This window comes from Neomonachus schauinslandi, chromosome 9, assembly GCF_002201575.2.
Source record: "Neomonachus schauinslandi chromosome 9, ASM220157v2, whole genome shotgun sequence".
Lineage (NCBI taxonomy): Eukaryota > Metazoa > Chordata > Mammalia > Carnivora > Phocidae > Neomonachus > Neomonachus schauinslandi.
In genome coordinates, this window is record NC_058411.1 from 24,853,011 (window position 1) to 24,876,803 (window position 23,793).

The 23,793-nt window shown below is 44.0% G+C and overlaps 1 protein-coding gene across 1 annotated transcript; it reads left to right on the forward strand.

Moving 5' to 3' along the window:
- ANGEL1 (angel homolog 1) lies at nucleotides 1-23,261 on the forward strand. The gene is made up of 10 exons (XM_021679588.1): nucleotides 1-122; nucleotides 3,123-3,698; nucleotides 4,605-4,831; nucleotides 5,293-5,362; nucleotides 5,964-6,397; nucleotides 8,830-8,956; nucleotides 9,266-9,376; nucleotides 20,757-20,826; nucleotides 21,557-21,720; nucleotides 22,481-23,261. Exons 1-10 carry the CDS (start codon nucleotides 59-61, stop codon nucleotides 22,639-22,641), a joined length of 2,004 nt encoding a protein of 667 aa, XP_021535263.1. The 5' UTR covers nucleotides 1-58; the 3' UTR covers nucleotides 22,642-23,261.
- Nucleotides 23,262-23,793: the final 532 nt, after the last annotated feature.

Sequence of the window (23,793 nt, forward strand, 5' to 3'; positions counted from 1 at the left end):
CCCCGCGGGCTGCGGTGAGGAGGGGAGGCGGGCGCGGGCACGAGCGCGGCGGCCGGCCATGATCGCGTCGTGCCTCTGTTACCTGCTGCTGCCCGCCGCGCGCCTCTTCCGTGCGCTCTCAGGTACCGGCCCCGCGTCCTGGCAGGCGGGTGCCAGGCCCGGGCCCACGTCGGCGGGGCCCCGCGGGGCCTGGGGCGGCGTGCGGCGCGTCGGGCCTCACGACCACTTTTCCCCGACCAAGGTGTGGGGAGGCGGCCCTCGGCCCCCGGTGTCCGTCCTGGGCCCCACGAGGCCCGGGCCCGGCCGGCGACCCTCGCGGGCGCCCCTCCTCTCCCCGCGCCTGTGGCCTGGTGGCGTCCGGCCACAGTTAACGTGGGAGGGGGCCGGCGAAGGGGCGGGAGCCGTCCTTCCCGGGCCCCGGGGGTGCACAGCTTTCAGGGGTCCGCAGAGTCACTGCCCTGAGGGGTCGGCGAGGGTTGGCACCTCGGGTCGAGGCGAACGCCCCGAATTGTCGGGGGCGGGGGGTCTGTGGGCCGAAGACCCGCACGTACCTGCCTTCCCTCGGGTTACTCCACACTCGCCTTTTACGGCCGCCTCTCCAGTTTTCAGCCGAGTCTTTGGTTGAAAAACTGGTGCTCACAACCCGGAGAGCACATAAACCCCAGCTTTGAAGCAGTCTCCCGTGCGTTTAGGGATGCGGCGGGGAGGGGCCAATGCCCAGCTGGTACTTTAGAGCGAGAAGAGAGTTATTCTTTCACTTTTTCATCATCTGCCTGCGCTGCCATTCCTGGTCTTTGAAATTCCCGAGGCTCTTAGGAGAATCACTTCCCACAGAACGCCCAGAATGTTCTCTGGCAATTTAGAGGGCGGGATAGACCAGGAGCTGCTTTCTTATAGAAATAAGCGGTCAACAGCATTCTGTGCTTTTCCTTTCTGGAACTTTACAGAATGTGTGTGAGTGTGTAAATTCATTTATTTATTTCTGTGTGTCTGCTGCTGGAATGCAAGCTCCAGGAGGGCAGGGCCATGACTGTTTTGCTCCCTCTATCTCCAGTGCTAGCACACTGCCCGAATATAGTAGACACTCAATTCCGGATGAGAAACTCCACGGAAGTAATTGTTTTCAGAGAATTAAAGCATATTCCTTTATCCATGTTGCTGTCATTTCTGGAGCTCTTCCGATGTCCAACATGGTAGCCTTAGTGACGTATACTAGTCTACAGGTTTCTAGGCCGGTAGTCAGAATTTAGAGATCTCAGAGGAGGGACCACCTCCCTCTCTCCCCCATTAAAGTAGTGCCACTTTTTTAAAACTTTGTGTATTTGGTTTTTACAGAAGGTTTTCTTTCTTTTCCTTCCTTCCTTCCTTCCTCCCTTCCTTCCTCCCTCCCTCCCTGCCTCCTTCCTTCTTTCCCTCCTTCCTTCCTATAAAACAATTCTGTTGAAAAACCAACCACCACCACCACCACCACAAATCTGCGAAATTTGAAAACAAGTGCCCTCACACACATAAACCAGAGAACCTCTGCCATCTGGTATGCAGAGGATGTTTCAAGGGACAGGGAATTAGCAAATCTGAGATTAAAGCCAGCAATGAAGTTCATGGATTTAAAGCAGGGTTTTGCAATCTCAGCACTATTGACATTTGGGTCTGGATGATTTGTTGTGGGGCTGTCCTTTGCACTGTAGGATGTCCAGTAGTATCCTTCTCCACTAACCTCTAGATGCCAGTAACATCCCCACAGTTTTGACATCCACTGTGTTTCCAGATAATACCACATGTCCCCTGAGGGCAAAATTACCCCTGGTTGAAAACCACTGGGTTAGAGGGACATAAGTCCACATAGACTATAAATAAGATAGTATCTTTCAACATTTGAACCATTTTGAAGCTTTTCTTGCCTTTTAAAAAATAGAGCTGATAAAATGAATCTCTGGTGATTGAGGGTGAGCGTGTCCCTTGTCTTGTGCTGTAAATAAGTGAGTTAGTGAGTGTGGGTGTTTGCACCAAAATACTGTGCTTGGAGTTTGGGGGCTCTAATATTAGAGTTTTCCCACTTGCTTTCTTGCCTGTTGGCTGTCATTTGTGGCCGCTGTGGCAGAGAGATGACAGCTGTCTCTTGCTGTCACTTGTTGGCACCTTCCGATTTATAGCTTCTGGCATGTTATGGAATGGGAAGGCTGATAATGAAGTTTGTGAAGATTTATGAATAGAATATATAGCTTCGAGAAAAAGAGCAAGGGCCTTTGCCAAGAAGTAAATTGTATAGATTTTGAGACGCCCTTTTTGTCTACCTCAGGACTTTTTCTTTTGGAATGTATTTATAGATTAGGGGATTTATAGAACTAGAAAGGCTCTTGGAGATTATGTAGTTCAAACTTCCCCTGTCCCCCTTTACAGTCAAGAGTGAGCCCCTCTCACTAGGGGCATTGTCCAAGGTCACATGTTTTGTTAGTTTCAGTGCTAGATTATAACCCACAGTTCTGATTCATGGTCAAGTTCTGGTTCCAAGGTAATGTGGCCCTTAGAACCAGAGAGTTGATGCTTAATAGGAGTTGTAACCTCTAGATAAAAGGGGGGTGGTGGTTATATGTTACCATCTCTGTCCTAGATTATGTGGGACGGCCATTCTTTTTTTTTTTTTTTAAGATTTTATTTATTTATTTGACAGACAGATACAGCGAGAGAGGGAACACAAACAGGGGGAGTGGGAGAGGGAGAAGCAGGCCTCCCGCCGAGCAGGGAGCCCGATGCGGTGCTCGATCCCAGGAATCTGGGATCATGACCCGAGCCGAAGGCAGACGCTTAACGACTGAGCCACCCAGGTGCCCCGGGACGGCCATTCTTTCATTCAAGCACTGAATATATATCAGATCCCTACCATACAAATTAGTTAGTACTTGTCAAGCACTTAGAATAGTACCTGGCACATAGTAAGCACTTTATGCTAATGATGATGGCGTTCCAGGCACTAAAATGGGCAGGCTCAGTGATGGATGGTACCACGATGATCAAGGTGCATGTGATTCTTGCTTGTATGGGACTTTTGTTCTAATTGGGAGAAGAGTATGGATTGGGGGACATTGTCATCTTATAACATGATATTTTGGCTTGCTTCTTAGATGCTTTCTTCACATGTCGAAAAAATGCCCTCCTGGCGAAGAGCTCGTCCACCCAGGTAGAGGGCAACTTTGCCATGGCCCCTCGGGGGCCCGACCAGGAGGAGTGTGAGGGCCTGCTACAGCAGTGGCGAGAAGAAGGGTCGAGCCAGGTGCTCTCAACTTCGAGTGAGGGTCCCCTTGTAGATAAGGGACTAGCCCAGAGCAGCCTGGCGCTCCTGATGGATAATCCCGGAGAACAGGATGCTGCTTCAGAGGACAAGTGGTCCAGCAGGCAGCTGAGTGACCTGCGGGCAGCAGAGAACCTGGAGGAGCCTTTCCCCGAGGTGCTAGGAGAGGAGCCACTGCCAGAGGTCGAGGTCCCAATGTGGGCAGCTGTCCCCGTGCAGACCGGCCCCCAGTATGCAGACTGTGCTGTCCTCCCAATGGGTGCCCTGGCTGCAGAGCAGTGGGAAGAGGACCCCGCAGTGGTGGCCTGGAGCATAGCACCCGAGCCTATGCCCCAGGAAGAGGCTCCCATCTGGCCTTTTGATGGCCTGGGGCAGTTGCAGCCTCCCCCAGTGGAAATCCCATATCATGGTGAGTCTGACAACTGGCTGAGGGAGCCTGGGCAGCAGCTTGTCTCCAGTGTGAGCAGAGCCATTGCTAAAGAGAAGATTCTCTGGCAGCGAGCTCTGTTGCTGCATTCTGTTTTTCTGAGAATCTTACAATATCAGATCTAGAAGGGCCTTAGAGATTGTCTCATCCAGCCCCATGTCTTTCAAATGAAATAGCCACGGTGCAGAGCGGTGGCAGGACATGCCTGAAGTCACATAGCCAGATAGAGGCAGAACTGAAAGCACACCCTCGTTCTGATTCTCCACGATATTGTTTCTAGGAGTAGTGGTGGAGAGATCTCAGGGCCTCCACTCTCTGCCTCAACCAGAATTTTATCTTCTGGTTTTATCTGTGTTATATATTTGGCTTCCATTAAAATTTTAAAGAATGAGTTCTGTGGCTCAAATAGCTTTGAAATCCACTTTGCAGCTCCATGCTCTAGGGGAGGTGGGGACATGTGATTTATAGCCCCACAGGCTTTTTTGAGTTTAAAGGTTAGGAAACACCCAAGGCTGAGATTACTCTAGAAATGTCTTTAACCTCAGGTGACTATGAAGCACATTGATCTGTGATTCTCCAGAGATCCATAGATTTATCAAAAGCGAGAAATTGTCAGCCTAGATTTATTGAACATGTACCAGGTACTATGCTAGGTGCAGTGGCGAACAGGCCAAGGTTGTCTCTGGCTTTGTGGAGCTTACTATCTAGTCTGCAAATGTCCTAAGAGTGCTGCTCAAATAGCCATAGAGATGCTATGGCATTCCCTGGGTGGCAGGGAAGATGAAAAAAGGAACTTCAGGCATAGTATCTCTGAGTCAGGAGTGGAGATCGTGGGCCCTGAGGATAACAGGTACTTGTTGTGGACCTCTTCTTTCCACCCCTTTGCAGAAATCTTGTGGCGAGAATGGGAGGATTTCTCCGCTCAGCCAGATGCTCAGGGCCTGGAGGCGGGGGATGGCCCTCAGTTCCAGTTCACTCTGATGTCCTATAACATCCTGGCCCAGGACCTGATGCAGCAGAGCTCAGAGCTCTACCTGCATTGCCATCCGGATATCCTCAATTGGAACTATCGCTTTGCGAATCTCCTGCAGGAATTCCAGCACTGGGACCCCGATGTGAGTGAAGAGGGGAGGAAGCGCCATCTTGTATTTGCTTTGAACGTGGGCTATTTCCCAGTGCTCTTAGAAAATGAGTTCAACCCCATAGTTGTTTATAGGATTGGAGTTCTGCCTAGGGCTAGAGCTTTCCTGCCTGGAGTAAATGAGTTTTTGGCAGGTGCTGAGAAGACTCCGTGGGTACACACTTTCCAGCACCTTTATGCAGGGAGGGAGACTTGAGGGATTCAAGAAGTGGGAAAATCCAGCGCATGCATCTGGTCTACTCAGCTTAACTCTAGGCCTGTCCTTGCTGCTGGTGGCTGTGTGGGAAGAGTCAGCCCTGTGGAAAGTTCCAGTGTGACCCTGCGTGAGACAGGCAGCAGCTTCCCACCTGGTCTCTGTGCCTGCTCCTAGGGTGGGAGTCACTTTCTAGCACTGTTGGTACTTTGGAGTGATTGGTTTCCTTGTCACTTTCCCAGATCCTGTGTCTCCAGGAAGTCCAGGAAGATCATTACTGGGAGCAGCTGGAGCCTTCTCTGCGAATGATGGGTAATGCAGCTCCCTGGCATGTTCACCGGTCTTGCTTCCTCCAGCCCTGTCTGCTCTCTCCTGAAGGCACCATCTTTTCCTTTTGCTTCAGTAAATCCTCAGTCTCACCTGTGCACTAGCCCCTCCTCTGTATGGGTGAGAAAGAAAGAGTTCTGCCGTTTTAAAGCAATTCTGACATTTACTGCCATTTAGTCCTTGAAGTAACCCACCCTGTGAGGCTGAGTTATTGTTATCCCCATTTCTACAATGAGGACACTGAGGTTCTGAAAATGTGTGTGACTTGCTCAAGGTCACCCAAGCTACAAAGCTAGGAGGTTGTGGAGCTAGGACTCTAATTTATCTGACTCTAGAATCCATGCTTTTCCTATCCAGTTATATTGCTTCACACCCTTCTGTCCTACTTCCCCTTTAGCCACTCGGTCACCTGGCTATAACTGTAAGGGGACGTCTGCAGAACCAAGGAGTTGGCAAGGACAGGAACCCCCTTCCTGAGCAGCAGGAGCAGTGCCATAGGCACACACGCTCCGGCTACTGCCACTGGTTGGAGGGATTCAAGCTTGGAGGACTCTGACCCATCTCCTTGGCCGGGTGTTCCTTGCAGGTTTTACCTGTTTCTACAAGAGGAGGACCGGGTGTAAAACAGATGGCTGTGCTGTCTGCTACAAGCCCACGAGATTCCGTCTGCTCTGTGCCAGCCCTGTGGAGTACTTCCGGCCTGGCTTGGAGCTCCTCAATCGGGACAACGTGGGCTTAGTGTTGCTGCTGCAGCCACTAGTCCCAGAAGGCCTGGGGCAAGTGTCGGTGGCCCCCCTCTGTGTGGCAAATACTCATGTCCTATACAACCCACGCCGGGGTGATGTCAAGCTGGCCCAGATGGCCATTCTCTTGGCCGAAGTGGACAAAGTAGCCAGGTTGTCTGATGGCAGCCATTGCCCCATCATCTTGTGTGGGGATCTGAATTCTGTTCCTGATTCACCTCTCTACAACTTCATCAGGGATGGAGAGCTCCAGTACCATGGGATGCCAGCCTGGAAGGTGAAATGGGAGAGGCCACTGCGGGGGTGGGAATACGGCCAAGGGAGAGATTCAGGTATGGGCAGCTAGTGCTGCTTCTGTGGCAGGGACCTCAGTTACACCTTTTCTGGCTCCCTCCGGCTTTTTCTTGTTCTGGTGAATAGTCTGTACTCAAGCCTGGAAGTTAGAAATTCCTGGGTGCCTTTGGCATCTTGAAATCCTTTCAGTTTTTATCATTAATTTTTAGTTTATAAGTAATACAGAAGTGCATCCTGGCAAGAATTCAAACATTGTAAAATAAGACCAAAACCCTCTTTATCACCTACATTCCTTACCTTTCCCTTTCGAGTGAAGTAGTAACTGTTTGAAGTTTGGTGGTGGTCTCCCAGAATATTCTGTATGCATTTACAGTGATATCTTATGTTCCTGTGATATTGTAATGATAATTTACATTTATTAGGCCCTTATTGGGTTCCAGGTGCTATTTTGGCACTTTACACGTGTTAACTCACTCAGCTTTGACAGTTTCTATCATCGCTTCCATTTTTTAAGTGAGGAAACTAAGGCGTAAGAAGTTCAGCAGTTTGTTGGCTCTAGGCTATGCAGGTAGCTAGTGGTGGAGCCAGGATCCCAGAGCTCTTGCCCTCCGATACTGTGCTATGATTGCTTCTGACAGCTGATATATGATCTGTTGTATGTGTGTTTATAAACCTATTACTGTATGTTTCATCCTGTAGCTTGGTTTTTTTCACTCAACAATGTATATATGGGTCTATCTCATTCCTTTTAACTGCTGAATGTTGATATCATAGATTCATAGTTTTATCCCATTTAGCCCTGCTGATGGACATTCAGCTTGTGCTGATTTCTTTATATGTCACTTAATCTCCCTGTTCCTCTGTTTGGCCACTGCTGTCCAACTTATTGCTTAGCTTTTGGCGAGGCGCAGTGGAGAAAGGACACAAAATGGCTGAATAGTTGAGCACTTTGGGCTTTTATTTTAATGAGGTTACTCAAATGGCAGCAATGTCCTGGTTCCCATGTGTGCAGAGAAAGGTCTTATCCTGTCGGAAAGCTGCTATAATCAAGGAGCTCGGAGAATGGGAAAAAGAATTTACTAAGTGCCTACCATGTGACCACGCCATTAAGCATAGTGATTAAGAGCCAGACAGTCCTGAGTTCCAGTCCCTGCTCTGCTACCTTGTGCAAGTTAACTTCTTTAAGCCCCATGCCTCATCTATACACTAGGGATACAATGGGACCCACTTTAGAGGGCTTTTTTTGTTGTTGTTTCGTGGATCGAATACAAGAACGCATGGTAAAGTGTTTTCCAGTTCCTGCTTCAGAGGAAGCAGTCAGCCATCAGTTGTTATTATCAAGATTCTTAATTGTAGGTGATATTATTATCCCATTTTATAGTGGAGGATATTGAACCCTAGAGAGTTAACTAACTTGCCCTAAGTTACACAGTAAGAAAGTGACCATTAAATTTTAGATTTGTCTTACTTGAGATCGCATATTGAAAATTTATGTCCTTCAAGGGCAGAGATTGTATCTGTCATTGTGCTCTCCCCAACACTTAGTTAGTGTCTTGCACATAGCTGGCATTCAAATATTTATTGTTGTTAAATGAAATAAAGGGAATTTTGCTACACACGGTGGAGATATGCAGATGACTGATGTTACCCAATGTTTCCCTACTACATTCTGTCCATTGCCAGGCTGCTCATTGGCTTTGACCGAGGTTGGTGACATAGATACAGTAAAGTTCTTTGGTGCATTTCCCATTTGGTTTGACCCTGTGTTTTCCTCGTGGTGGACTTAAGATGCTAAACCTTGATCCAGAAGATCTGAAGATCAGGATAAAACCTTTTCCCTCTGCAAATTAAAGCCCCCTGAAAGTTGATATTCCCCATGGAGACTCATGTAGATTTTTCTGAGGTGAAATTTAGGGGACTGTATGTTCATACTATTACATACTATTCTCTTTGACTCACGTACCTTATTCTCTTAGCCCTTGTTTCTGCTTTGTGGCTATTTCAGTGCTTCTGGTTTAAAAAAAAAATGGTTTTTTTTTTTTTTTTTTTAAAGATTTTATTTATTTATTTGAGAGAGAGAGAATGAGAGACAGAAAGCATGAGAGGGAGGAGGGTCAGAGGGAGAAGCAGACTCCCTGCTGAGCAGGGAGCCCGATGCGGGACTCGATCCCGGGACTCCAGGATCACGACCTGAGCTCAAGGCAGTCGCTTAACCAACTGAGCCACCCAGGCGCCCCCCAAAAAAATGGTTTTAATTAGCTCCTTATTTTTAACCTTCCCCTGAGACTGACGCGTTTTGCTTATGTTATGTATACAGTGTGTGATTGTGTTCGTGTGTGTCTGCATGTCCCAAGTCACGGGCTGTTTTCTTTTTCCATCTCGGTATCCTCATCCCCACCTGCTATTTCCTTCTAGGTGTCTGGACAGGAAGACTTCTCTCATCAGCTTTACCAGAGGAAGCTGCAGGCGCCACTCTGGCCCAGCTCCCTGGGCATCACTGACTGCTGTCAGTATTTCACCTCCTGTCACCCCAAGAGAGCAGGTGAGCCTGTGCCACATTCTCGGTTGGCTGTGCCTCTGTGCCCATTTTGGGAGACAGCTGGTATTTCAGTGACAAGAGAAAATGTAATTCCCTCAATTCTCTTAGCAAGTTCCTTTGTTTTTTCCACTGTCCTCCTCATGACCTCCCGGCGAAATGGACAACTTTAAATCCTATCTGTTGGAAAATCAGCTTGTCTTCAGAGCCAGGCTTCCTCTGTGTCCCTACACTGGAAGCTTCTCGGTATTAACGCGGTGTCAGCATGTGGCTTCTCTTCCTTTCTCTCACTGTATGGCTTTTCCTGGTTTGCAGAGAGACTAAAGTATAGCCGAGACTTCCTGCTGCGATTCCGTTTCTGTGACATCGCCTGTCAGCGACCAGTAGGACTGGTTCTTGTGGAAGGAGTGACAGATACTAAGCCAGGTAATGGAAACTAAGCTTGTTTTCTTGGTCTTCTTTCCTCTTCACCCCTGATATTTGTCACTTATGTGGTTTCTTAGTCTTTTTGTAGGTATAATTCTTAAGGTCAGCTTCTGGCAATAAGCCTGCTTAGAAGGAAGGTCAGTGGAGTTCTGTGGCCATATACGTGCATAGATGTGCAGCACAGTGGGAACATGGACCAGGAATCAAGAGACTTGAGTTCCAATCATGTCTGAGACCTTGGATGAGCCATGTAACCTTTTTAGGCTTAAGTTGGTAATAACCAATGTGTGTGCAGCATATAGGGGAGATGCACATGACAGGGTTTGAAAATCATAAGGTGACGGTAGCCCTGCTTGTGATAGAAAGTTACTCCTACTGAGAACTACCAGATCAAACATGGTGGAGTACAGTTGACATTCTCCCCTTCTTGTCTCTGAAACCATTCCAAAGCAACAAAGAGAATGGAAAAAAGCAATGCAAACTCCATCTTTGAGAAAACTAGGAGATCTGAAGGTGTCTGAAACCATGAATCACAACATAAGTAGGCACAGAGGCACAGCCAACCAAGAATGTGGCACAGGCTCACCTGCTCTCTTGAGGTGACCGGAGGTGAAATACTGACAGGGGTGCTGTCAGGGGTGCAGGGGTGCTGGAGGAAGTATGCAAGGACTTATCTGGGGACTATGTAGATCTCAACAAAGAACCAGCACAGTGTGTTTCTCCAAGGTGAGGAGTGTACCTCAAGGCACAAAATTAAAATCCCTTATTTCATCAGCAAGAATAGGATGCACAGGTTGTGATAGGGGATTGTCTGAACCTGTTTTGGTCTTAATAGGCACTGGAGAAAAGCCTGATCAAGGAATCAAGCCCTATTTGCATTAAGCAATCTGTTTGAGTGGCAGGAAAAGCAATGAGATACTTATAGAGCTGCATATTGCTTTTGGCTGGGGAGAAGTAAAGATTAAAAGGACTCATATACAACCCTGGGTCATCAGGAATATTCCTGTTACTTGGAATGCATACCCAGTTCTTCCCTTAGAGAAGCTGTACAGATAGCTGGTACAGAAAAACCTCAACTAATTCAAAGCCAGGCTGCTTAAAAGGAACCAGCATGCAAATTGTGTTATAATACTGCAAGAAAGAAAGAAGAAGGAACAGGAAAAACAAAAGGCAGATAAAGAATGCTTACCTCAAAGATAAAAATTGTTGTCATGAAGCATATGAAAGATTATGATTATTTTCCCATGAATAAAAAAATGAAGCAATTGCCTTTATGAAATAAGTCCAAAAATAATTGCCTTTATAAAATAAGTTCAGGCACATTGCAAGACATCAGAAGATGAAATGGAAGCTGCAGAGCCAGGAAAGAATAAAAAATTTAAAAATCACATAAAATGAAGACAAAATTGGGTGCAGCATAAGAAGGAATAGGAATAGATCCTGCTGAAAACAGGCCAAGAGACAGAGGCTATGAAAGAAAAGCGAAATAAAAAGGAAGTAAAAGGATAAAAGGGATTAGAGAGAAAGGATAGTAGTGGAAGATAAGGAGACTGTCAACATACACATAATTGGAGTTCACAAAGAAGAAAACCAATATAATGGCACAGAAGAAATATGTAAAGGTATGATTCAAGGAAGATTTTCCCCAAATTAAAAGATTTGAGTCTTCAAGTTGAGAGAATGTACCATGTTTCAGTAAAAAAATGACATAGGAGAATCAACAATAAGACATCTTACTGAAGTTACTAGAAGCCAGAGACAAAAGAATCCTTTGGGCAGTTGAACCAAAAGGATTGGGCTGCTCTTAAGGGTAAAAATAACCAGGTTGACTTCAGACTTCTTAACGTTATCATTCAGCTCTAGGAGACCGGAGAACAAGGCTTCGAGGAAAGAAGGTATGATTCAAGAATTTCATACTCAACCAAAAGCTTTTCTTGACCAAACTGCTAGAACAACCTAAAACAACCAAGCAATGGCTGGAAAAACTATATTAGAAGGACTGGTGATAAGCAATGAATTTATTTTTTCTTGTAGGAATTTAATTTGAATTAGCATTTTGCACAAAGTAATGAACATTTCAGTGGCTCTGTTTGTTTTTTTATTTAATTGCAAAACTAAATCTATTATATAGCTGTAGCAATCACGATAATGTTAATGATAATGATGGCCCGCATGCATGAAGCAGCTAGCATGTTCCAGGAACTGAGATGACTGCTGGTATTAAGTGGGCTCAGGCAGGGAAGCAGTGGCTCAGTGTTTTATAATTACAAAATCCTAAAGTTAAAACAGTAGTAGGACCCCACATTTCATGTTAAGAATATATTATTAAAAACCAAAACAAAACAGTATTGTACTTGAAACATAAAACAAGCATTTCAATTCAATACAAAATTAAACCTTTAAAACACATACTGATGATCACTTTGTAAGTAGAATCATTATGTAGGGGGAAAATATCCAGTTCACTAACTGTAAAATAATAGCAGTATTTTCAAAATTGAGATTAAATTTGAGTAAACACACCCATCCACCGTAAGTGTAGTTACCATCTATCACCATACAAAGTTATTACAATATTGACTCTGTTCCCTAACCTTGTACTTTTCATCCCTATGATTTTCTTTATAACTGGAATTTTGTACCTCTTAATCTCCTTCACCTATTTTGCCTCTCCCTCACCCTCTCCCTTCTGTCAACCACTGGTTTGTTCCCTGTGTTTATGAGTCTGTTTCTATTTTGTTCTTTGTTTTGGTTTTTAGATTTCACATAAGGTATTTGTCTTTCTTTGTCTAAGTTATTTTACTCATAATGCCCTCTAGGTCCACCCATGTTGTCACATATGGCAAGATTTCATTCTTTCTTAGGGCTGAATAATATTCCGTGTGTGTGTGTGTACACGCTATATGTTCTTTATCCATTTATCTGTTGAGGACACTTGGGTTGCTTCCATATCTTGGCTATCGTAAATGAGGCTGCAGTAAACATAGGGGTGCATGTATCTTTTTGAATTAGTGTTTTCGTTTTCTTTGGGTAAATACCCAGAAGTGGAGTTACTAGGTCATATGGTATTTCTATTTTTAATTTTTTGAGGACCTTCCATACTATTTTCCGTAGTGACTAGTTTATATTCCCACCATGAGTAGAAAGACTTAAGTGCAATAAGGAGATCATAATATGTGATCTTTTTTCTAGAAGATGTGTTTAGATATGCTAACAAAGAATATTTCCACTCTAATACTGGAGTCATGCAGCCCACCAGTGCACATCAGAACTTGCTGACTTGACTGTGACACTGGTTTTACTAGGCAGCATGTGAGTTGCAAAAGGAGCTGCAGTGCTAGGAGTGGTGGTCTAACCTTCCCATTGGCTGACACTGCAATGCACCGGAGAATTCTGCATTACCCGAGTTGTGCAATAAAAACATTGTGATTCGCACTCTCCCCAACTCCCTTTGTTGGGGAATAATTCATGAGAAGAGAATCTAAATTTTAAGTCCCCTTCTTGTAAACATTTTCAATTACTAATGATTTCTTTCCAGTATGGTCTTAAAGACACCAAAAGGGGGTTACTGATTTTCTTTCTCATGACCACTTGCCTGTTTCCACTGAACTCTGGACCCTCAGGTCTTTTAACAAATAACAACAAACCATATGCCCAATACAGTACATTATAGAAAAAGCAATGGCTAATAGATGGTTTTTGTAACCACTATTTTCAAACTGACCAGATGGCCACAGACCGAAAGCTGTCTGATCAGTTTTCTAGCCAGGAAAGTTCTGAATCCAGCTTCTCCACTGGCCCATGCCTGGACACAACTTACCCTCTTCCCAAGTACTTGCAGAAGAGCTTACTTGTTTGACTGCTCCCAGTGCTGACTGGGTCAGGAAGACGCTGCAGCTCCGGGAGAGGCAGTCGTGGTCCATGTGCTCATCTGGCCTGGCGGGGCATGCAGAGGCTTCTAGTCCCATGTGGCTGCCAGAACAGTGCTGTCTGGGCACAGTGCTGCGTGGACAGAACCTGCTGTTGACGGAAGCCATTTGTAGTCCTGCTGCTCACTGAGAGTTTTCTGGTGTATTGTTATGGTAAAGGATACAACTCAAAATGAAGATATTAGCATTATAAATATTTAAGCTTTAAATAACATTACATCAACAATCATAAAGTGAAAGTGCAGGCTTAACAAGGAACAGTAGTCAGAAAATAACTAATGGTAAAGTGTTTTAATTTATCTGTCTTAGCCCACGATAGGTCAAGTAGAAAAAAGATAACCAAGAATATGGAAGACTTCAGTTAACATGTTGTATATGGTAAATCTGATTGATGCATATCAAACTCTGAAAATTGAAAGCAAAGACATCTTTTTAAGTATTCGTAGGAAATTCTTAAGAATTAGACCACCAAAAAAAAAAAAAACCTCAGAAAATCTCAAACATAGAAGTCATACAATCTTTCTCTGATCACACATGCAGTAAAAATAGAAATGAGAAACAAAAAAGAAAACATCATCTGGAAAATTTCAAACAACTTTTGAGTCAAAGGTGATATTTAAGCTAAAATTGCAGAGTATCTAGAAAATAATAATAATGAAAGTACCATATATTTGTGGGATATAGCTAAAACTGTTCGGTGAAAAGTTTATGGAATTATACAGAATATTTAGAGGCACAGAATTACATTTGTAGATAAGAAAAGACAAAAGTAACTAAATTACACGTTCAACTTAAGTTAGAAAAAAAGAACAAATAAGCTGAAAGAAAACAGAAGATACAAATGGGAATAATTTAGAAAACAGAAAAATAGTGGAACTAATAAACTCTAGGAGTTTGTTGTTTGGGCAAAAAAACAGCTGTCAATTAGGTAGGCCCATTAGCCAACCCATTTCGAAGGGCAGGGAAGGAACAAAAAGTATCCAGATGTAGAATAATTAATAGGATTATAAGGGGGTTCTTGGCCCAGCTAAGCGCAAAAGAAATCAAAAACTTCGATGGCATATATTAATGTTAGAAAATGTATTTTAGTAAAGTTGGTTACAGAGGAGAGAGAATCTAAGTAGGGAAGAAATACATAAAGTTCTCAGATGTAGTACCACAAAAACACCAGGCTCAGGTTGATTGGAGAATTAATCAAACCTTTAAAGAACTTGTAATTCCATTACTATTTAAATTATTACAGTGCACAGAGGAAGAAAGGAGCTGGTTATTTTTATGCAGCAAGTATTTTGACACCGATACCCGATAACAATTACACAGAAAAAACTGTCAACGCTAAAATTCTCCACTTACGAATACTGATGCAAAAAAAATTTAAATAGAAGATCAGGAAATAATCTAGCAGCACATTGAAAGAGCAGTATACCATGACCAAATGGAGTGTATCAGAAATACAAAGATTGTTTGATACTGGGAAATCTATTAATATAACTTAACATACTAATATATATAAAATCTATTAAAATATACGAAGTGCATCCTATAGATGTCCAAGAGACTGTTAAAATTCAACATCTATTCTAGATTCTTTTTAAAAGACCCCCCTTAAATTAAGGAAAAACTAGATACAGGCATACCTTGTTTTATTGTGCTTCACTTTATTGTGCTTTGCAGACATTGTATTTTTTACAAATTGAAGGTTTGTGGCAACCTTACATTGAGCAAGTCTCTTAGCACAATTTTTCCCGATACCATTTGTTCACTTTGTATCTGTCACATTCTGGTTATTCTTGTAATATTTCAGACTTTTTCATCATTATTATATTTGTTATGGTGATCAGTGATCTTTGATATTATTATTGGAATTGTTTTGGAGGGTCATGAACCACACCCATATAAGATGGCAAACTTAATCAGTCATTATTTTGTGTGTTCTGACTGCTCTCCAGACCAGCCATTCCCCTGTCTTTCTCTCTCCCTCTCCTTAGGCCTCCCTGTTCCCTGAGACAAAACAGTATTGAAGTTAGGCCAACTAGTAACCCTACAACGGCCTCTTAAGTGTTCAAGTGAAAGGAAGAGTCGCATGTCTCCCACTAAATCAAAAGCTAGAAATGATTAAGTTTAGTGAGGAAGGCATGTTGAAAGCCAAAAGCTAGGCCTCTTGCTCCAAACAGTAAGACAAGCTGTGAATGCAAAGGAGAAGTTCCTTTTGAAGGAAATGAAAAGTGCTACTCCAGTGATCATGTGGATGATAAGAAAGCAACAGCCTTACTGCTGATGTGGAGAAACTTTAGTGGTCTGGATGGAAGATCAGCCTAGCCATAACATTTCCTTAAGCCAAAGCCTAGTCCAGAGCAAGGCCCTAATTCTCCTCAATTCTGTGAAGGCTGAGAAGTGAGGGAAGTGCAGAAGAAAACTCTGAAGCTAGCAGCGGTTGGTTCATAGTGTTTAAGGCAAGAAGCCATCTCCATGACATAAAAGTACAAGGTGAAGCAGCAAGTTATCCAGAAGATCCAGCTAAAATAATTAATGAAAGTGGCTACACTTAATGGATTTTCAATGTAGACGAAACAGCCTTCTATTAGTAGAAGATGCCATCTGGGACTTTCATAGCTTAAGAGGAGAAGTCAGTGCCTGGTTTCAAAGCTTCAAAGGATAGGCTGACTCTCTTGTTAGGGCCTAACACAGCTGGTGACTTCGAGCTGAAGCCAGTGCTCATTTACCGTTCCAAAAATCCTAGGGCCATAAGAATTATGCTGAATCTATGCTGCCTGTGCTCTCTAAATGGAACAGCAAAGCCTGGATGAGAGCACATCTGTTTGCAACATGATGTACTAAATATTTTAAGCCCACTGTTGAAACCTACTGCCCAGAAAAAAAAGATTCCTTTCAAAATATTATCGTTCATTGACAGTGCACCTGGTCACCCAAGACTCTGATGGACATGTACAAAATTAACGTTTTCATGCCTGTTAACATAGTATACATTGTGAAGGCCATGGATCAAGGAATGATTTTGACTTTCAAGTTTTATTATTGAAGAAATACATTTTGTAAGGCTATAGCTCCCACAGATAGTGGTTCCTCTGATGGATCTGGGCAGAGTAAATTGAAACCTTTTGGAAAGGATTCCTTGTTCCATATGCCGCTAAGAGCATCTGTGACTCCTGAGAAGAGGTCAGAATACCAACATTAATGAACAAGAGTTTGGAAGAAGTTGATTCTAGCCCTCAGGGATGACTATGAGGGGTTCAAGACGTCAATGGAGGATGTAACTGCAGATGTGGTGGAAACAGGAAGAGAACTGGAATGAGCAGTGGAGCCTGGAGATGGGACTGAATTGCTGCAACATAGGATAAAGCTTTAATTTATGAGGAGTTGCTTCTTTTTCTTTTAAGATTTTATTTATTTATTAGGGAGAGAGAGCATGAGCGAGGTGGGGGGGGGAGGGGGGAGAGGGACAAGCCAACTCCCCGCCGAGCGGATTCCCAGGACCCTGAGATCATGACCTGAGCTGAAACCAAGAGTCAGACACTTAACTGAACCACCCAGGCGCCCCCAAAGGATTTAGAATATTACATAAACTTAGTTGATAAGGCAGTGGCAGGGTGTGAGAGGATTGCCGCCAATGTTGAAAGAAGTTCTCTGGACAAAATGCTATCAAACAGCGTTGCATGCTACAGAGAAATTGTTAATAACCACCACCCTCATTAGTCAGCAGCCATCCACATTGAGGCAAGACCCTCCACCAGCAAAAAGATTATGACTTGCTGAAAGTTCGGGTGATGGTTAGCATTTTTTAGCAATAGAATATTTTTAAATTAAGGTATGTACTTTTTTTTAGACACAATGCTATTACACACTTAAAAGACTACAGTATGGTATAAACATAACTTTTATATGCACTGGGAAACCAAAAAAATTCAGTTGACTGGCTTTATTGGTATATTTACTTTATTGCCATGGTCTGGGATTGAACCCACCTTGTCGTTGAGGTTTGCCCTTAATCCCTTACACCATTAAAATGATCTTGGTCAGTCAGAGTGCATGGTGGCAACAATGTACAGGAGAGGTGAGGAGCAGGAGGAGGGGAGTGGAGCCGCTGCAGGCCTGTAGATTAAAAACCAAAACCCAACCACATTTATCTCAGCTCCACATATTAGCATCTGGCTTAAAGAAGACACTGTAGTAGCATTCCTGTCAAAGTCAGGAATAAGACAAGGATGACCACTGCCATTATTCAGCCATATTCAAAGATGCCAGCCAACAGATTTAGAAACAGAAATGTGGGTCAGAAAACAGAAGTAACAAAATGGAGGGGAAGGGTTAATTACTTGCTCAGGTTGTTAGATAACTGGTGATCCAATCAACTAACAACTATTACAAGCATTAAGATAATTCTGGAAAGTAGCTGGTACAATATGAATATGCAGAAATACAATAGTATTCATATATAAAAATAAGGATATATTTGTTAAAAGAGAATAATGAAGAAAAGACCCTATTTATAATACCAACAACAACAAAAAAATCAACAGGGAAAATGTATATAAAGGAATCTTCCATTTAATCTGAATTATTAAATTTGTTGGCATGAAGTTGTCCATAACATTCCTTTACCCTTTATTTAAAAAAACAGCTTTATTGTGATGAAATTCATATGCCATAAAATCTACCCACTTAAAGTGTGTAAGCCAGTGGCTTTTATTCTATTCAGAATTGTGTGTACATCACCACAATCTAACTGTAGAACATTTGCATCCCTCCCGAAAGGGAACCCTGTATCTATTAGCAGTCATTGTCCATTCACCCCTCCCCTTGTGAAACATTAATTGAACGTGGCCATACAGGTTTCTGGACACTCAGTTCTATTCCGTTCACTATATGTCTATCCTTACGCTAGTACCACAGTGTCTTATTTCAGCTTTGTATAAGTTTGAGATAGAGAAGTATACATTCTATAACTTTGTGGGGTTTCAAGATTATTTTGTTTATTCTAAGTCCCTTTTATTTCTAAATGAATTTTAGGATCAGCATGTCAATTTCTGCAAAGAAACTAGTTGGGATTTTGATAGGGATCTAGAAATCTATAGATCAGTTTGGGAGGTATTACCATTTTAATAATAATATCTTATGATCAGTGAACATGAATGTCTTTCCATTTATTTAGATCTTTAATTTCTTCCCATGTTTTGTTTCCAGTGTGTAAGTCTTACACTTTTGTGAACTTTATTACTATTTTATTCATTTTGATGATATTGTAAATGGAAATGTTTTCTTAATTTCATTTTTGGATTTTTACTGCTAGTGTATAGAAATGCAATTTTTGTATATTCTTATATGTTGCAGTCTTGAGAACTCATTTATTCTAGTAGTTTTTTAGTGGATTTCTTAGGATTTCTGTATAAAAGATCATGTCATCTTGCAAACAGAACTAGCATTACTTCTTCCATTCTAATCTGGATGCCTTTTATTTCTTCTTCTTCCATGATTGCTCTGGCTAGGCCTCTCTAAAGTTGAGTGGTGAGGGTGGACATCCTTGTTTTCCTGATCTTAGGGGTAGAGCTTTTAAGTGTGTTGTGAATTAAGTATGATGTGAGCCCTGGGGTTTTTGTGGATTCCCTTTATCCTGTTGGAGAAGTTCTCTTCTGTGTCTAGTTTTTTATGTTGCTTTTTCCCCTCCGTAAAGCAGTGTTGAATTTTGTCAAATGGTTTTTCTGTGTGTGTTCAGATGATCATGTGTTTTTTATCCTTCAGTATTCTATTAATATATTACATTAATTGATTTTCAGATGTTAAACCAACCTTATATTCCTAGGATAAATTGTACTTGGTCATAGTATATAATCATTTTTATATTTTGCTGGATTTGGTTTGCTATTATATTGTTCTTTTGGTGTTCTGAGACTTAATATTCAACATGGAGAAGAGGGGGGGTTAAACTCAATTCAATTCTGACACCATCTACCCAGAAATAGCACCAGATTCCACAGATGAAATAAAGGCTCAGTCCTGTAAGACTTCCCCACTCCCCAACTTCAGACACCAGTCACAAGCCCAGCCTGTGTTTCCAACAACCCCCTTCTTGGACTTCAGATACCAGTCATAAGTCCAGGTTGTTAACTGTACTTTCTGACCAACTGGCTGTTATAAATCAGAGGTTCCCATGACCCTCTCCTTCCTTGGGTTTAATTAATTTGCTATAATGGCTCACAAAATTCAGGGAAACATTTTACTCACCAGATTACCCATTTATTATAAAAGGATAAAACTCAGGAACAAGCCATATGGAAGAGACGCATAGGGCAAGGTATTTGGGAAGCTTCCATGCCCTCTCTAGGCATGCTATTCTCCCCAAATCTCCACCTAGTCACCCTATTCACAGTTGTTTATATTCTCATAATCTAAAAATTTCTATAGGGTTGGTAGTGGTGGCCCTTCTTTCATTCTTAGTTTTAGTAACTTGAGTCTTTTTTTTTCTTGGTCAGTCCAGCTAAGGGTTTGTCAATTTTGTTGATCCTTGTTACCCTGTTGTCATAGTCAGTTTGGGCTATTATAACAAAATACCACAGCCTAGATGGTTTATAAACCACAGAAATTTATTTCTCACAGTTCTGGGGCTGGAAGTCTAAGATCAGGGTGCCAGAATGATCCAGTTCTGGTGAGGGCCCTCTTTTGGGTTGCTGAGTGCTAACTTCTTGTGTCCTCATGTGGCAGAAAGAGGGTGAGGGAGCTCTCTGGGATCCAAACCTATTATAAGGGCATTAATCCAGTACACAAGGGTACCTAATTACCTCCCAAAGGCCCACCTCCAAATACCATTTCACTGGGGGGTGGGATTTCAACATACTTGGGGGAGACACAAACATTCAGTCCATAATAAGGTCACCGGAAATGTGTATTTTTTTTCATGTATGTGTGTGTACTTATTTATGTGTATTTAAGAGTGTATACATACATGTTACATAGTGTGCATACATATGTATATGCACACATACATGTATACACACACAGCTGATGGTATGTGATAGAAAATCTCTGAAGGAATATAACAGGGATTTGGTAATATTGGTTGCCTCTGGAGAGGGAAATTGAGTGGCCCGGAGCGGGAGGGAGACTTTTCACTGATATTTTTCTCTACATTTTGATTTTTGTACCGTGTGACTCTATTACCTAAAGAATAAATTGAAATAAATTTATTTCTAAAGAATAAATTTAAATAAATTATTTGAAAAGGTGCTGAGCCAAGGAAGAAATGGCTGCATTCAAGGTCTCTATCTGCCTTCCTACAACTTTGATCTGTTGTTTTCTTCGTCCCATCACCTCTTCTCTTCCCCTTTCCCCTTTTGGAGCAATCTGGTCAAGGATCTGAGAGGGATTCCAGGGTGCAAAGTTCTGACCCTGCTTCACTGTCTGGGAATAATAAACCTTTTCTCTCTGGTCTTCTACAGAGCGACCTGCTGGCTGGGCCCAGTCTCTCCTTGAGGAAGACACTTTGGAGCCTGAGCCTGTCTTCCCCAGGTGATCTTTCTTCCAGTTCCCTGCAGCTTGCTTTCCAGCCCCCATCTGGGTGAATGAGAGAGATTCTCATTGGCTTTCCTGAGGCACTTTTTGTTGAGGTCTCTCTTCTCCTAATATGTGCTAAGCTTTTGGAAGGGCTGGTATGCAGAGGCCAGAGATGACCCACCTAGGTTCTTTTTTTTTTTTTTTTTTAAAGATTTTATTTATTTATTTGACAGAGAGACATAGCGAGAGCAGGAACACAAGCCGGGGGAGTGGGAGAGGGAGAAGCAGGCTTCCCGCAGAGCAGGGAGCCCGATGCGGGGCTCGATCCCAGGACTCTGGGATCATGGCCTGAGCCGAAGGCAGACGCTTAACGACTGAGCCACCCAGGCGCCCGACCCACCTAGGTTCTTGCAGATGAAGAGCCCATGCACTTTTCCTCAGGGAGTAAGGCTTCACAGAAGAACTTGCTGACCCCTGGACAGGGTACATTAGGTATACTTTACCAGGTAATGAGAGGAGAGTGGGGTGGGGGTGGGGTGAGGAAGGTCAGGGGGACTGCATATAAATGTGTCTGTTTCTAGGCTAATTTTAGCTAAGACCATTTGCCTCTTACTAGCATGGGAAGGAATCTGCTGAGATAGAGTTATTTGGGATTGTCCTTTAAAAACTATAAAACCCATAGAGGAAGTGACTTTGAGAAAATTTCAGTGTTTGTTGACTGACCTCTTCCCCTTCATCCCTGCAGGACTGTAGGCACCATCCAGCACTGCCTTCACCTGACCTCAGTATATACTCACTTCCTGCCCCAGCATGGCCGCCCAGAGGTCACCACAATGCCCTTGGGTCTTGGAACGACAGTGGATTACATCTTCTTCTCAGCTGAGTCCTGCGAGAATGGGAACAGAACTGGTAAGCCTGTGGATCCTGGGTTCATAGAAGCCATCCTCAGAAGTCCTTGGGAACAGCTGATGGTAGGGCGGGCATTTGGTCACATGGCTTGGGCTGCTGGCAAAAGAGCAGACTCGCAAAAGAGCAAATTTCATACCTTCCTGGCACTGGTCATCCTCATCATAATTCCCTTAGGCCACTTGCCTGCCTTCTCTTTTTATCTTTGCAGCATTAGAGAGAGGTGGGCAGAACCAGCCCTACCTCTATTTAAGAGGTAAAAATAGGGCACCAGGAGGCAAGTGGATTTTGAACATGGCAGCCATTTAGTGAGGGACTTGGTTAGGTTAGAGACCCTATTTCTTGTTTCTTCACCCTCTACCGGCAGTCACAGTGTGGCAGCCTACCAGCTGCATGCCTGTTTTATTTAAAGCATGTCTTTTAAAATGTTTGAATTGATTCCCTATGTTTAAAAAATCAGATTTTATGTAGGAAATCTGGATTTCCAGCTTTTCTCGGAAAATCCGAAGTTTTCATAGATGCTGGGCCTGGGCACACATTCTCCGGTTGCCACATTCTCCCTGAAAACACCCTGCTTCATTCATTGATATATCACAGAGTATCTGAGAAAGTGAGGCCTCAGCCAGAGGCAGCAGGGGGAGGTGAGGGAGGTCGGGGGAGCCAAGGGGATACAGCCTCCATAAAGCATAGCTCCCACAGGCCCCAGCCACCCCGTGTAGTGGCCGTAGCTACTTTCCCCACTGGCTTCTGCTTTGTGCCCCAGATCGCAGGCTGTATCAAGATGGGACTCTCAAGCTTCTGGGCCGTCTCTCCCTCCTCTCTGAAGAGATTCTGTGGGCTGCCAACGGCTTACCCAACCCCTTCTGCTCTTCAGACCACCTCTGCCTGCTGGCCAGCTTTGGGATGGAAGTCACCGCCCCATGATGGGGCTCCCAGGGGAAGAGAGCTTCTCTTCCAGAAGAGCTCACTGGATCAGAGACTGTGGAAATACCCCATGCTTCTGGCAACTTAGATCCAAGAAACTTACGTCCCCTCTCCTCCTCTCCCCTTCCCATTTCCCTTTTCCCATGGTTAGATTTTCTCCAGGCCTGTCCACGTTCTCTGCCTGTGGTCCCTGCCCCGCCCCAACCTCTTCCTAATCCTGTGCCACATACTCAGTGGTCCTGGGAGAGGCCGAAGGGGGGTGGTTTCCCCTTTCCTTCCATGTATCCAGCGTTCCCCCTTAATTTTTAATTACCAGGGTTGTGGGAGCTATTGATCTCATTGGTTATTTGGTTTCAGGCCGTTTCTTGATGGTATCTTCTAACCCAGTCTTCTTTCTGCTTTCATGACCTCTGGGCCCAGCCGTCTTGCCAGGCACACACATGTGAGGTGTGTAGCGTGCATGTGTCCTCTCGGGGTGGGACTCCTCTGTACGGCCGTGCCTGCATCTGACCAGCCCACTTTCCACACCGGGGCTGTCGCCCTTCTGACAGGTCGAGGGCATGACCTGGTAGCTGTGTGCTGCCATGCAGCAGCAGGGGCATGGGCCCTTCTCCCCTTTTATCCTGTGTGTTTCATGAGGCGCTCATCATGCCATCCAGGGCATATAATCCTCATCTGGCCGCTGGGAATGAATGGGCCTCATAGCCTGGAACAGCAGATTCAGGGCTGCACTGCCTGCCACAGCAGCCTGTGAGCCTCGGACCCAGAGCTCCCACAGCCCTGGCACGCTTTCTCTAGGGCTCGTCCCTTTCCCCAGGCTGCTGTGAGAGAGGTGCCAGTGTGGGGTGAGTGGACTGGAATAAGAGTTTGAGGTTTAAAGGACTAGAAAGAACCTTCAGGAAACTCTTGTCTTACTGGACTCTGTCCCCTGCAGAACTGGGGCAAGGGTGGGAGTCCTGGCAGCGGTGAGAGCAAGCAGGCTGTGCGGCCACTTCAGCTGGGACCCAAGACCTCAGGGACCTGTTCTCTTTCCTCTGCATACCTCCGAAGCTGTCTTCTATTCCTTTCCTCCCACGACTTTTTACCTCGCTGCTTCCCCCATTCCTGTCCATTTTCTCCTAAAAAAGCCTGATACTTAGGTGGGGCCAAACC

What these genes read in the sequence shown, in the direction of transcription:
- ANGEL1 (XM_021679588.1), top strand. Translation starts at nt 59, where the DNA reads ATGATCGCGTCGTGCCTCTGTTACCTGCTGCTGCCCGCCGCGCGCCTC. An exon ending in TCCAGCACTGGGACCCCGAT is followed by an intron (nt 4,832 to 5,292) that starts GTGAGTGAAGAG and finishes TCACTTTCCCAG; the next exon opens with ATCCTGTGTCTCCAGGAAGT. An exon ending in AGTGACAGATACTAAGCCAG is followed by an intron (nt 9,377 to 20,756) that starts GTAATGGAAACT and finishes GGTCTTCTACAG; the next exon opens with AGCGACCTGCTGGCTGGGCC.